This window comes from Coregonus lavaretus (genome assembly GCF_964263955.1).
Source record: "Coregonus lavaretus genome assembly, contig: HAP1_SCAFFOLD_9508, whole genome shotgun sequence".
Classification (NCBI taxonomy): Eukaryota; Metazoa; Chordata; class Actinopteri; order Salmoniformes; family Salmonidae; genus Coregonus; species Coregonus lavaretus.
The window spans coordinates 1-14,711 of NW_028165523.1; the positions used below are offsets into that span (position 1 = coordinate 1).

The 14,711-nt window shown below is 46.1% G+C and overlaps 1 protein-coding gene across 2 annotated transcripts; it reads right to left on the bottom strand.

Annotated features, from left to right (window-relative positions):
• Positions 1 to 7: 7 nt before the first annotated feature.
• On the bottom strand, positions 8 to 14,317 carry LOC311115757 (arfaptin-2-like). Of its 2 annotated transcripts, XM_084190902.1 has the most exons (6): positions 14,282 to 14,317; positions 9,760 to 9,875; positions 6,373 to 6,594; positions 4,968 to 5,125; positions 777 to 951; positions 8 to 337 (listed from the first exon to the last, which is right to left on the bottom strand). In XM_084190902.1, the coding sequence occupies exons 2-6, from the start codon at positions 9,865 to 9,867 to the stop codon at positions 182 to 184; spliced, it is 819 nt and encodes a 272-aa protein (XP_084047028.1). In that variant the 5' UTR covers positions 9,868 to 9,875; positions 14,282 to 14,317; the 3' UTR covers positions 8 to 181. The 2 variants fall into 2 exon arrangements, with proteins under 2 accessions (XP_084047028.1, XP_084047029.1); XM_084190903.1 differs by lacking the exons at positions 9,760 to 9,875; positions 14,282 to 14,317 and adding an exon at positions 7,316 to 7,325.
• Positions 14,318 to 14,711: the final 394 nt, after the last annotated feature.

Here is a 14,711-nt window from a genome sequence, read left to right on the forward strand (position 1 = left end):
AAAAGTCCCTGATCACTGTTCATGACACTGTCCTCTATAGATTCAATGCCCATTCATCCATCTTTACGTATTCCTGTCCGTCCGTGGTCCACTGTAGTGGATAGTAGGGGTTTGTGTATCCTCTTGCTCCCAGGTTAGGAGGGCCTCTCCTGGGCTGCCCTGTTTCATGTGGCCCCCTCCCTCATGGTTCCTCAAGCCAAGAGGGTTTGTCGGCCCCTGGGGGCCTCAGCTTGATGTTAAACTGCCTCAGGGTCTGCTCCAACTGCTGCTGGTTCCCAGCAAAGTAGGCTGAGATGGCATTATGGAAGAGGAGCAGCTGTTTATGCATCACCTTTACCTGGAGAGAGAGAGAGGGAGAGTGAGAGGGGAGAGGGAGGGGGGAGAGGGAGAGGGAGGGGGGAGAGGGAGGGGGGAGGGGGAGGTTGGGGAGAGAGGGGGTGAGAGAGGGGAGAGGGAGGGGAGAGGGAGGGGGGAGAGGGAGGGGGGAGAGGGAGAGAGGGGAGAGGGAGGGGGGAGAGAGAGAGAGAGGGAGGAGGGAGGGGGGAGAGAGGGAGGGGGAGAGAGGGAGAGGGAGGGGGGGGAGAGAGAGAGATAAATTAATACACTGATACAAAAAGAGATACAGACAGACATCTGTGTATGAGTGTCTGAGTGCTTGTGTCATTGTGTTTGTGTCTGAGTGTGTACTTGTGTAGGGGGTGATGGAGGGAAGGAATAAGTGGAGAACAACAAAAAGAAAGGAACAAGGAGGTTACCAAGGTTACAAGGTTTCCTACCTTGTTTTCATCCAGGAACTTGAGTTTGATAGTGACGTCAGAGCGAAGGCGTTCATATTTGTCCTTGTGGATCTCGTACTGCTCCTGGGCTGTGTCTATACGGGCCATGGTCACCGCATCCCTGGGACCAACACTTAACTCCTCTAGATCTGCCCTGTACGCATCAAACTCCAACCTGACAGAGACAGAGACAGAGAGACAGAGAGAGAGAGAGAGACAGAGAGACAGAAAGAGAGAGAGACATACATTTGGTTAGAAATTCAAAAGGAAATGATCTCAACCGAGAAAAATGTCCTCCTGTGTGCTACCTATATCCCCCCACTAGAATCCCCATACTTTAATGAAGACAGTTTCTCCATCCTGGAGGGGGAAATCAATCATTTCCAGACCCAGGGACATGTACTAGTCTGTGGCGACCTAAATGCCAGAACTGGACAAGAACCTGACACCCTCAGCACAGAGGGGGACAAACACCTACCTGGAGGTGACAGCATTCCCTCCCCCATATGCCCCCCTAGGCACAACTACGACAACATAACCAACAAAAACGGGTCACGACTACTGCAGCTCTGTCGCACACTGGGTATGTACATAGTCAATGGTAGGCTTCGAGGGGACTCCTATGGTAGGTACACCTATAGCTCATCTCTTGGCAGTAGTACTGTAGACTACTTTATCACTGACCTCAACCCAGAGTCTCTCAGAGCGTTCACAGTCAGCCCACTGACACCCCTATCAGATCACAGCAAAATCACAGTCTACTTGAACAGAGCAATACTCAATCATGAGGCATCAAAGCCAAAAGAACTGAATAATATTAAGAAATGCTATAGATGGAAGGAAAGTAGTGTTGAAACCTACCAAAAAACAATTAGGAAACAACAAATTCAATCCATTCTAGACAACTTCCTGGACAAAACGTTCCACTGTAATAGTGAAGGTGTAAACTTGGCAGTAGAAAACCTAAACAGTATATTTGACCTCTCAGCTTCCCTATCAAATCTAAAAATCTCTAACAGAAAACCGAAGAAAAGTAACAACAGTGACAAATGGCTTGATGAAGAATGCAAAAACCTAAGAAAGAAATTGAGAAACGTATCCAACCAAAAACATAAAGACCCAGAAAACCTGAGCCTACGCCTTCACTATGGTGAATCACTAAAACAATACAGAAATACACTACGGAAAAAGAAGGAACTGCATGTCAGAAATCATCTCAATGTAATTGAAGAATCCATAGAATCTAACCACTTCTGGGAAAATTGGAAAACACTAAACCAACAACAACACAAAGAGTTATCTATCCAAAATGGAGATGTATGGGTAAACCACTTCTCCAATCTTTTTGGCCCTATAACAAAGAACAAACAGCAAAAAAATATACATGATCAAATGCAAATCTTAAAATCAACTATTAAAGACTACCAGAACCCACTGGATCCTCCAATTACATAGAATGAACTACAGGACAAAATACAAACCCTGCAACCCAAAAAGGCCTGTGGTGTTGATGGTATCCTCAATGAAATGATAAAATATACAGACCACAAATTCCAATTGGCTATACTTAAACTCTTTAACATCATCCTTAGCTCTGGCATCTTCCCCAATATTTGGAACCAAGGACTGATCACCCCAATCCACAAAAGTGGAGACAAATTTGACCCCAATAACTACCGTGGGATATGCGTCAACAGCAACTTCGGGAAAATCCTCTGCATTATCATTAACAGCAGACTAGTTCATTTCCTCAGTGAAAACAATGTACTGAGCAAATGTCAAATTGGCTTTTTACCAAATTACCGTACGACAGACCACGTATTCACCCTACACACCCTAATAACAAACAAACAAAACAAAACAAAGGCAAAGTCTTCTCGTGCTTTGTTGATTTCATAAAAGCTTTTGACTCAATTTGGCATGAGGGTCTGCTATACAAATTGATGGAAAGTGGGGTTGGGGGAAAAACATACAACATTATAAAATCCATGTACACAAACAACAAGTGTGCGGTAAAAATTGGCAAAAAACACACACATTTCTTTCCACAGTGCCGTGGGGTGAGTCAGGGATGCAGTTTAAGCCCCACACTCTTCAACATATATATCAATGAATTGGCGAGGGCACTAGAACAGTCTGCAGCACCCGGCCTCACCCTACTAGAATCTGAAGTCAAATGTCTACTGTTTGCTGATGATCTGGTGCTTCTGTCCCCAACCAAGGAGGGCCTACAGCAGCACCTAGATCTTCTGCACAGATTCTGTCAGACCTGGGCCCTGACAGTGAATCTCAGTAAGACAAAAAATTATGGTGTTCCAAAAAAGGTCCAGTTGCCAGGACAAATTCCATCTAGACACTGTTGCTCTAGAGCACACAAAAAACTATACCTACCTCGGCCTAAACATCAGCACCACAGGTAACTTCCAGAAAGCTGTGAACGATCTGAGAGACAAGGCAAGAAGGGCCTTCTATGCCATCAAAAGGAACATACAATTTGACATACCAATTAGGATCTGGCTAAAAATACTTGAATAAGTTATAGAACCCATTGCTCTTTATGGTTGTGAGGTCTGGGGTCCACTCACCAACCAAGAATTCACAAAATGGGACAAACACCAAATTGAGACTGCATGCAGAATTCTGCAAATATTTCCCCTGTGTACAACATAAAGCACTTAAAAGGAAGCGATTCCCAAACCTTCCATAACAAAGCCATCACCTACAGAGAGACGAACCTGGAGAAGAGTCTCCTAAGCAAGCTGGTCCTGGGGCTCTGTTCACAAACACAAACAGACCCCACAGAGTCTCAGGACAGCAACACAATTAGACCCAACCAAATCATGAGAAAACAAAATATAATTACTTGACACATTGGAAAGAAGTAACAAAAAAACAGAGCAAACTAGAATGCTATTTGGCCCTAAACAGAGAGTACACAGCGGCAGAATACCTGACCACTGTGACTGACCCTAAATTAAGGAGACATTTCACTATGTACAGACTCCATGAGCATAGCCTTGCTATTGAGAAAGGCCGCCGTAGGCAGACCTGGCTCTCAAGAGAATACAGGCTATGTGCACACTGCCCACAAAATGAGGTGGAAACTGAGCTGCACTTCCTAACCTCCTGCCAAATGTATGACCATATTAGAGACACATATCTCCCTCAGATTACACAGACCCACAAAGAATTCGAAAACAAACCCAATTTTGATAAACCCCCATATTTATTGGGTGAAATACCACAGTGTGCCATCACAGCTGCAAGATTTGTGACCTGTTGCCACAATAAAAGGGCAACCAGTGAAGAACAAACACCATTGTAAATATAACCCATATTTATGTTTATTTATTTTCCCTTTTGTACTTTAACTATTTGCACATAATGACATTTGAAATGTCTTTATTCTGTTGGAAATTTTGTGAGTGTAATGTTCATTTTTTATTGATAATTCACTTTTGTTCATTATCTATTTCACTTGCTTTGGCAATGTAAACATATGTTTCCCATGCCAATAAAACCCTTTGAATTGAATTGAATTAAATTGAGAGGAGACGAGTGACAACTCCAACCTGACAGAGAGAGAGAGAGAGAGAGGAGGAGACGAGACACAACTCCAACCTGAAAGAGAGAGAAAGAGAGACAGGAGGAGACGAGACACAACTCCAACCTGACAGAGAGAGAGAGAGAGGAGGAGACGAGAGACAACTCCAACCTGACAGCGAGAGAGAGAGAGAGGAGGAGACGAGAGACAACTCCAACCTGACAGAGAGAGAGAGAGAGGAGGAGACGAGAGACAACTCCAACCTGACAGAGAGAGAGAGAGGAGGAGACGAGACACAACTCCAACCTGACAGAGAGAGAGGAGGAGGAGGAGACGAGAGACAACTCCAACCTGACAGAGAGAGAGAGAGAGGAGGAGACGAGAGACAACTCCAACCTGACAGAGAGAGAGGAGGAGGAGGAGACGAGAGACAACTCCAACCTGACAGAGAGAGAGAGAGAGGAGGAGACGAGACAACTCCTAACAACTCTGACTAAGGACAGATCCATTATTATAGACATGAATATCGGTCAGTGTGTCTGGAGTAGATCAGGGTGCGTGCAGAGTAACCTAATACTTCCTGCCTGGAACAGACTGTCTGGGCACTGTCTCCCTTTATAGTTGCCATGGAGATGATGGTGTGTTACCTAGCAGCCTCGTACATCTTGATGGTCATCAGTGTGTCCTCCATGGTTTTGTTAATCAGTGTATTGATGCTGGACACAAAGAAGTTGATGGCTCCTAGCAGCGTCTCTCCGTTCTTACACAACAACTTCTGGGTCTCTGCGTTGTACCCAAACTCATCCTGGAGGAAACATCAGGCCATTACACACACACAAACACAAACACACACACAACTCTGGTTGAGGGTGTTACTGATCAATCTGATCTATTGAATCAATCAACCAATATATCAATCAATCAACCAATAAATCAAATCAACCAATGTATTCATGACACTTTTCAGATTCGTCACAAAGTGCTTTAAAAAAAATAATAACTTGACCTAAAGCCCCCAAAGACCAAACAGTGTTAAGTGGCAGCCCCACCTCTTGATTTAGTGTCAGGATTAAAGGTCAGGGGTTACAGGTGATTTCTGGCTGAGGGGTCTGGGTTAGAGGTTATAGGTCAGGGGTTAGCCTAGAGGTTAGAGGTCAGGTTCTCACTCGTAGTTCAGGTGATTTCTGGCTGAGGGGTCAGGGGTCAGCCTCGAGGTTAGAGGTCAGGTTCTCAGCCGTAGTTCAGGTGATTTCAGGCTGGGGTCTAGGTTAGAGGTTAGGGGTCATAGGTCTGGTTTTCACCCGTAGTTCAGGTGATTTCAGGCTGGGGTCTAGGTTAGAGGTTAGGGGTCATAGGTCTGGTTTTCACCCGTAGTTCAGGTGATTTCAGGCTGGGGTCTAGGTTAGAGGTTAGGGGTCATAGGTCTGGTTTTCACCCGTAGTTCAGGTGATTTCAGGCTGGGGTCTAGGTTAGAGGTTAGGGGTCATAGGTCTGGTTTTCACCCGTAGTTCAGGTGATTTCAGGCTGGGGTCTAGGTTAGAGGTTAGGGGTCATAGGTCTGGTTTTCACCCGTAGTTCAGGTGATTTCAGGCTGGGGTCTAGGTTAGAGGTTAGGGGTCATAGGTCTGGTTTTCACCCGTAGTTCAGGTGATTTCAGGCTGGGGTCTAGGTTAGAGGTTAGGGGTCATAGGTCTGGTTTTCACCCGTAGTTCAGGTGATTTCAGGCTGGGGTCTAGGTTAGAGGTTAGGGGTCATAGGTCTGGTTTTCACCCGTAGTTTAGGTGATTTCAGGCTGGGGTCTAGGTTAGAGGTTAGGGGTCATAGGTCTGGTTTTCACCCGTAGTTTAGGTGATTTCAGGCTGGGGTCTAGGTTAGAGGTTAGGGGTCATAGGTCTGGTTTTCACCCGTAGTTTAGGTGATTTCAGGCTGGGGTCTAGGTTAGAGGTTAGGGGTCATAGGTCTGGTTTTCACCCGTAGTTTAGGTGGTTTCAGGCTGGGGTCTAGGCTAGAGGTTAGGGGTCAAGGGCTAGGGGTTATAGGTCAGGTTCTCACCCGTAGTTCAGGTGATTTCAGGCTGAGGTCGGTGAAGGTGTCCCCGAGGGCGTGTTGCGTCTGCACCATGCTGTACAAATGATTGGTCAGGGCTCTAGCCAATCGCAGCACATTCTCATACTTCCTCTTGGTGTCCCGGAGAACTTCTATCTGAGCCTCCAGTTCTAGGTCCACAGTCCTAGAACCACGACCAAACCGCTCTGAGATCATCTGCTTAGTGCACTGGAGAGAGAGAGGGAGAGAAGGAGGGAGGGAAGAGAGAGAGAGAGGGAGGAGAGAGAGGGAGGGAGGGAGGAGAGGGAGGGAGGGAGGGAGGGAGGGAGGGAGGGAGGGAGGGAGGGAGGAGAGGGAGGGAGGGAGGGAGGGAGGGAGGGAGGGAGGGAGGGAGGAGAGGGAGGGAGGGAGGGAGGAGAGAGAGGGAGGGAGGTGTGTTTGAGATGAGAAGGAGTTAGATGGAAATCATTAAAAACACAGGTAAGTTAACACGGACTAGTTAACACAGACTAGTTAACACGGACTAGTTAACACGGACTAGTTAAGTTAACAAAGACTAGTTAAGTGGTTCACAGGTAAGTTAACACAGACTAGTTAAGTGGTTCACAGGTAAGTTAACACAGACTAGTTAAGTGGTTCACAGGTAAGTTAACACAGACTAGTTAAGTGGTTCACAGGTAAGTTAACACAGACTAGTTAAGTGGTTCACAGGTAAGTTAACACAGACAGTGTAGTGCTCTAGAGGTATTGAGGTCCATTGAGGTGTGGCACTAGGAATTCCAGATATAGACCCAGGTATTCTGACACAGGTAAGTGAACACAGGTAGCCAAACATATTCATTCAGGTATATTGTAGGTGTTGAGTCCCCTGTGTATGGGTCTTTAAGGTGTATAAGTGTTCTGTTCCAGGTAGACCCAGGTATTCTGACACACAGGCAAACTGCAGTACCTTGTAGGTGTTGAGGTGGTAAGGTAAGGTAGATTACAGTACCTTGTAGGTGTTGAGGTGGTAAGGTAAGGTAGATTACAGTACCTTGTAGGGGTTGAGGTGGTAAGGTAAGGTAGAATACAGTACCTTGTAGGTGTTGAGGTGGTAAGGTAGAATACAGTACCTTGTAGGTGTTGAGGTGGTAAGGTAAGGTAGATTACAGTACCTTGTAGGGGTTGAGGTGGTAAGGTAAGGTAGATTACAGTACATTGTAGGTGTTCAGGTGGTAAGGTAAGGTAGATTACAGTACCTTGTAGGGGTTGAGGTGGTAAGGTAAGGTAGATTACAGTACCTTGTAGGTGTTCAGGTGGTAAGGTAAGGTAGATTACAGTACCTTGTAGGTGTTGAGGTGGTAAGGTAAGGTAGATTACAGTACCTTTTAGGTGTTGAGGTGGTAAGGTAGATTACAGTACCTTGTAGGTGTTGAGGTGGTAAGGTAAGGTAGATTACAGTACCTTTTAGGTGTTGAGGTGGTAAGGTAAGGTAGATTACAGTACCTTGTAGGTGTTGAGGTGGTAAGGTAGATTACAGTACCTTGTAGGTGTTGAGGTGGTAAGGTAGATTACAGTACCTTGTAGGTGTTGAGGTGGTAAGGTAGATTACAGTACCTTTTAGGTGTTGAGGTGGTAAAGTAGATTACAGTACCTTTTAGGTGTTGAGGTGGTAAGGTAGATTACAGTACCTTGTAGGTGTTGAGGTGGTAAGGTAAGGTAGATTACAGTACATTGTAGGTGTTGAGGTGGTAAGGTAAGGTAGAATACAGTACCTTGTAGGTGTTGAGGTGGTAAGGTAGATTACAGTACCTTGTAGGTGTTGAGGTGGTAAGGTAAGGTAGATTAGAGTACATTGTAGGAGTTGAGGTGGTAAGGTTTATTACATGACCTTGTAGGTGTTGAGGTGGTAAGGTAGATTACAGTACCTTGTAGGTGTTGAGGTGGTAAAGTAGATTACAGTACCTTTTAGGTGTTGAGGTGGTAAGGTAAGGTAGATTACAGTACCTTGTAGGAGTTGAGGTGGTAAGGTAAGGTAGATTACAGTACCTTTTAGGTGTTGAGGTGGTAAGGTAAGGTAGATTAGAGTAATAATAATAATAATAATAATAATAATAATAATATGCCATTTAGCAGACGCTTTTATCCAAAGCGACTTACAGTCATGCGTGCATACATTTTTTTTTTTTTTGTGTATGGGTGGTCCCGGGGATTGAACCCACTACCTTGGCGTTACAAGCGCCGTGCTCTACCAGCTGAGCTACAGAGGACCTTGTAGGAGTTGAGGTGGTAAGGTAAGGTAGAATACAGTACCTTTTAGGTGTTGAGGTGGTAAGGTAAGGTAGAATACAGTACCTTGTAGGTGTTGAGGTGGTAAGGTAAGGTAGAATACAGTACCTTGTAGGTGTTGAGGTGGTAAGGTAAGGTAGAATACAGTACCTTGTAGGTGTTGAGGTGGTAAGGTAAGGTAGATTACAGTACTTTGTAGGTGTTGAGGTGGTAAGGTAAGGTAGATTACAGTACCTGGTAGGTGTTGAGGTGGTAAGGTAGATTACAGTACCTTGTAGGTGTTGAGGTGGTAAGGTAGATTACAGTACCTTGTAGGTGTTGAGGTGGTAAGGTAGATTACAGTACCTTGTAGGTGTTGAGGTGGTAAGGTAAGGTAGATTACAGTACCTTGTAGGTGTTGAGGTGGTAAGGTAAGGTAGATTACAGTACCTTGTAGGTGTTGAGGTGGTAAGGTAGATTACAGTACCTTGTAGGTGTTGAGGTGGTAAGGTAAGGTAGATTACAGTACCTTGTAGGTGTTGAGGTGGTAAGGTAAGGTAGATTACAGTACATTGTAGGTGTTGAGGTGGTAAGGTAAGGTAGAATACAGTACCTTGTAGGTGTTGAGGTGGTAAGGTAAGGTAGATTACAGTACTTTGTAGGTGTTGAGGTGGTAAGGTAAGGTAGATTACAGTACCTGGTAGGTGTTGAGGTGGTAAGGTAGATTACAGTACCTTGTAGGTGTTGAGGTGGTAAGGTAGATTACAGTACCTTGTAGGTGTTGAGGTGGTAAGGTAGATTACAGTACTTTGTAGGTGTTGAGGTGGTAAGGTAAGGTAGATTACAGTACCTTGTAGGTGTTGAGGTGGTAAAGTAGATTACAGTACCTTGTAGGTGTTGAGGTGGTAAAGTAGATTACAGTACCTTGTAGGGGTTGAGGTGGTAAGGTAGATTACAGTACCTTGTAGGTGTTGAGGTGGTAAGGTAGATTACAGTACCTTGTAGGTGTTGAGGTGGTAAGGTAGATTACAGTACCTTGTAGGTGTTGAGGTGGTAAGGTAGATTACAGTACCTTGTAGGTGTTGAGGTGGTAAGGTAGATTACAGTACCTTGTAGGTGTTGAGGTGGTAAGGTAGATTACAGTACCTTGTAGGTGTTGAGGCCCCATTTCTTCATAAAGTCCAGTTTCTCTACAGCCACTCCTCTAGAGGCCTCCTCTGCAGTCATGGAACTGCTGCTGCTACTATCCTGCATACTGGAACCTGGGAGGAGGAGGAGGGGGGAGGGATGGGGAGGAGGACAGGGAGGGATGAGGAGGAGGAGGAGGAAGGGAGGGATGGGGAGGAGGACAGGGAGGGATGAGGAGGAGGAGGAGGAGGGGGGAGGGATGGGGAGGAGGACAGGGAGGGATGGGGAGGAGGAGGAGGAAGGGAGGGATGGGGAGGAGGAGGAGGAGGAGGAAGGGAGGGATGGGGAGGAGGATGAGGGGGAGGGGGAGGAGGACAGGGAGGGATGGGGAGGAGGAGGGGGAGGGGGACAGGGAGGGATGGGGAGGAGGAGGACAGGGAGGGATGGGGAGGAGGAGGAAGAGGAGAGGATGAGGGGAGGAGGAGGGGGAGTGAGTAGACAGTACATCCAACACCATGGTAAAGTGACAAATTCAGACAAATAAATACTCACAGAACATATCCATCATTTGTGCTTTGTTGGATTAAATGTGGTAGTATTTTATTGTATGTAGCAGCGTACTCTACAGTAAACACCATCTCACAACACTCTCAGAACAATATCCTAACAACAACTTCCCCCGTCACCATAACAGCATGAAAAGCAGTGCGAGTCGGTGATCAACCGACACAGACAGTGAATGAGAGAGAGAGAGAGAGAGAGCGAGAGCGAGAGCGAGAGACAGAGAGAGAGACAGAGAGAGAGAGAGAGACAGAGAGAGACAGAGTGAGACAGAGTGAGAGAGAGAGAGAGAGAGAGAGAGAGAGAGAGACAGAGAGAGAGACAGAGAGAGAGAGAGAGAGAGAGAGAGAGAGAGAGAGAGAGAGAGAGAGAGAGAGAGAGAGAGAGAGAGAGAGAGAGAGAGAGAGAGAGAGAGAGAGAGACAGAGAGAGCGAGACAGAGAGAGCGAGACAGAGAGAGAGAGACAGAGAGAGAGTGGCAGAGTGGCAGGAAGTAGGAGGTGACTGGGGCCCTGGAGAATACCTGGATACTCAAGGTAGAGGTTCACTACTAACCACATATCTAGGATCAGCCCTTACCCAGAGTCCCCACTTTAACCATAGTGGGATGGGAATAAGAACTGACCGTGGACCAGTGATTAGGGAAAGGGCTGACTGGCTGACTCACCTAGAAACAGTAGTTAATGAAGGGGTAAGTTATACCTGTGTATGGCTGTATATGACTGGCTGGATGTAGGATTAGGGTTATGGGTAGGGTTAGTTTGGGGGTCAGGGTTAGGTGGGTAGGGTTAGTTTGGGGGTCAGGGTTAGGTTGGGGGTTAGGTGGGTAGGGTTAGGTTGGGGGATCGGGTAGGTAGGTAGGGTTAGGTGGGTAGGGTTAGGTTGGGGGTGTAGGGCAGAGGGGTAAGAGTGGGGTACGTAAAGTAAGAGGCATTGGGGTCCGGGTATGTGTCCGATTTTGTCACGGGGCACGGGAAGTGTCCGTTTAGGGGTATGATTTTTTTTGCGGGCTGGGGTAAGGTTGGTAGGGTTGGAGAAGAGTTTCACCCAGGGTTGAAATGATCAGTAAAGGTGAAGATCTGGAGGGATGAGTGTTTAGGACAGATGGATGGAATGAATAAATGAAGACAGAACCAAGGATGGGTTAGAGAGGAGAGGAGAGGAAAGAGGGGAGGAGGAGGAGAGAGAGGAAGAGGGGAGGAGGAGAGGAGAGGGGAGGAGGAGAGGAGAGGAGAGAGGGGAGGAGGAGGAGAGGAGAGGAAGAGGGGAGGAAGAGGAGAGGAGAGGGGAGGAGGAGAGGAGAGGAAGATAGGAAGACAAGACGAGATGAGAGGAGGAAGAGATGAGGAGACGGGAGGCGAGTAAGACAGAGAGAGGGATGTGAACAGATGAAGACAGAATGGTTAGTGCATGGTGATTAGCGAACAATACAGACAGAATGGAAACAAGTTGGAAACCACGGCGACAGATACACAGTGACAGTAGTAGTGATGGCATGTAGTCACCTGATCTCATGAGTCAGAGCTTGAGTCCAAATGGCACCCTATTCCCTATATAGTGCACTACTTTAACCCAGGGCCCCTAGGGCTTCATGTAGGGAACAGGGTGCCATTTGGGACTAGCCCAGTATGTATCCCTAGTTGTGTGTCTACTTACTGTGAGGCAAATGACAAACATGAAAAACAGGTCAAGTTTATTTTGATGTTTCCATCTGAAAGAATGCTACATCTCTTAAGTGTCTCATTCAACAGAGGACAGAAATGAGACAGACTAATGCCAGCCCACAGTGAAGAGTCTGACCGAAAGACACCCGGAAAGATTCTCAGGAAAACACAAGAGAGTGTAAATGTGACACAGAGATACGTTATTTAGTGTGAAAACTAAGAAAAGAGGAGAGATGTGAAACAGCAGCTCCTGATGCACCAGACAAACAGAATCACCTGACAGAGCGACCAGAGAGGATAAACATTACAACAAGAGAAATGTACTGTCCCCTGAAAGAGAGAGAGAGAGAGAGAGTGTTTAACGGGATGCCGGGAAGAGAGGCAGTATTCCAGACAGTGATCCCCATCTCCACAGCAGAAGAAGAACAAGGGAGCAGAGAGAGGAGGAGAGGAGGAGAGGAAAGAGGAAACCAAATGAGGAATGAGAGTGATGGATGAGCCACCTTGTCCTGTGACTGGGATGCGTCTGTTAAAACTGAGCGTTGTAGCGCACAGCAGGGCCTGAGAGAGAGTGACAGAGCGAGAGAGAGAGAGAGAAAGAAAGATAGAGAGGGAGAGAGAGAGAGAGATGTTGATTCTTAAAAGATGAGTGCACCATATTAGTGAAGCGGGAGGAGTTTGAATCAATAAAGCAGTTCAGTTCCTTACTGTTCTAGTCTCTGTTCAGTCCCTAGCCCCTCCCTTGTATTGTCTCACATGTAACCATGGGAACAACAGTAGTTCATCCACTAAACTGGAAGATTATGCTAATCTGGGACTGGGATTCTCCTAGCCATAGAGAGACCCCATCACTACTGAACAAGACAGTAAACTAGATCCTAGCCAATAGAGAGACACCATCACTACTGAACAAGACAGTAAACTAGATCCTAGCCAATAGAGACACCATCACTACTGAACAAGACAGTAAACTAGATCCTAGCCAATAGAGACACCATCACTACTGAACAAGACAGTAAACTAGATCCTAGCCAATAGAGAGACACCATCACTACTGAACAAGACAGTAAACTAGATCCTAGCCAATAGAGAGACACCATCACTACTGAACACAGTAAACTAGATCCTAGCCAATAGAGAGACACCATCACTACTGAACACAGTAAACTAGATCCTAGCCAATAGACACCATCACTACTGAACAGACAATAAACTAGATCCTAGCCAATAGAGAGACACCATCACTACTAAACAGACAGTAAACTATATCCTAGCCAATAGAGAGACACCATCACTACTGAACAAGACAGTAAACTAGATCCTAGCCAATAGAGAGGACACCATCACTACTGAACAGACAGTAAACTAGATCCTAGCCAATAGAGACACCATCACTACTGAACAAGACAGTAAACTAGATCCTAGCCAATAGAGACACCATCACTACTGAACAGACAGTAAACTAGATCCTAGCCAATAGAGAGACACCATCACTACTGAACAAGACAGTAAACTAGATCCTAGCCAATAGAGACACCATCACTACTGAACAAGACAGTAAACTAGATCCTAGCCAATAGAGAGACACCATCACTACTGAACAAGACAGTAAACTAGATCCTGGCCAATAGAGACACCATCACTACTGAACAAGACAGTAAACTAGATCCTAGCCAATAGAGAGACACCATCACTACTGAACAGACAGTAAACTAGATCCTAGCCAATAGAGACACCATCACTACTGAACAAGACAGTAAACTAGATCCTAGCCAATAGAGAGACACCATCACTACTGAACAGACAGTAAACTAGATCCTAGCCAATAGAGACACATCACTACTGAACAGACAGTAAACTAGATCCTGCCCATCCAGAAGAGAGAGGTCTAGAGGAAATTGTCTTGAAGAGAGCATTTATCAACTATTTAATGAGCGTACCAGAGGAAGAGCTGAACCGGCCTAAAACCAGCCAGACATATCACTTTACATGGCTGCCATGTAGATGTTTTGACAACTACAGACCCCCTTAGATTTAAAACATTTAAAACATAAAAAAAAAAACCTGTCATGAGAAGAGAGATTGAAGAGGAAAACCTGCAGAATGAGAAAGAGTGGGATAGAGAGAGAGAGAGAGACAGAGACAGAGAGGAGAGAGAGAGAGAGAGAGAGACAGAGAGAGAGAGACAGAGAGAGAGACAGAGAGACAGAGAGAGAGAGAGAGACAGAGAGAGAGACAGAGACAGAGAGAGACAGAGAGAGAGAGAGGAGAGAGACAGAGAGAGAGAGAGCGAGACAGAGAGAGAGAGAACTGTACCTTTAATGGAGCTGGTAGCAATGATTCCCTCGCTGTACCCCCGTAACCCCGGACCGGATACGATACTGGTCTCATTCAGGTTGGGTCCCGATACCATCACCTGCTGTAGGTCCTAGAGAGAGAGAAGCAAAAGAGAAGGAGACAGAGAGAGAGAGAGAGAGAGAGAGAGAGAGAGAGAGAGAGAGAGAGAGAGAGACAGAGAGAGAGAGAGAGAGAGAGAGAGAGAGAGAGAGAGAGAGAGAGACAGAGAGAGAGAGAGAGAGAGAGAGAGAGAGACAGAGAGAGAGAGAGAGAGAGAGAGAGAGAGACAGAGAGAGAAGAGAGAGAGAGAGAGAGAGAGACAGAGAGAGAGAGCGACAGAGAGAGACAGAGAGAGAGAGAGACAGAGACACAGAGAGAGAGATCACAGACACAGAGAGAGAGACACAGA

Excerpts from the sequence above, each read along its gene's own strand:
- LOC311115757 (XM_084190902.1), bottom strand. The coding sequence starts at position 9,867 with ATGCAGGATAGTAGCAGCAGCAGTTCCATGACTGCAGAGGAGGCCTCT. Across the intron at positions 6,595-9,759 it reads GGGGCCTCAACACCTACAAG|TGCACTAAGCAGATGATCTC; the intron begins GTACTGTAATCT and ends CTCTCTCTCCAG. Across the intron at positions 952-4,967 it reads AAGATGTACGAGGCTGCTAG|GTTGGAGTTTGATGCGTACA; the intron begins GTAACACACCAT and ends TGTCTCTGTCAG.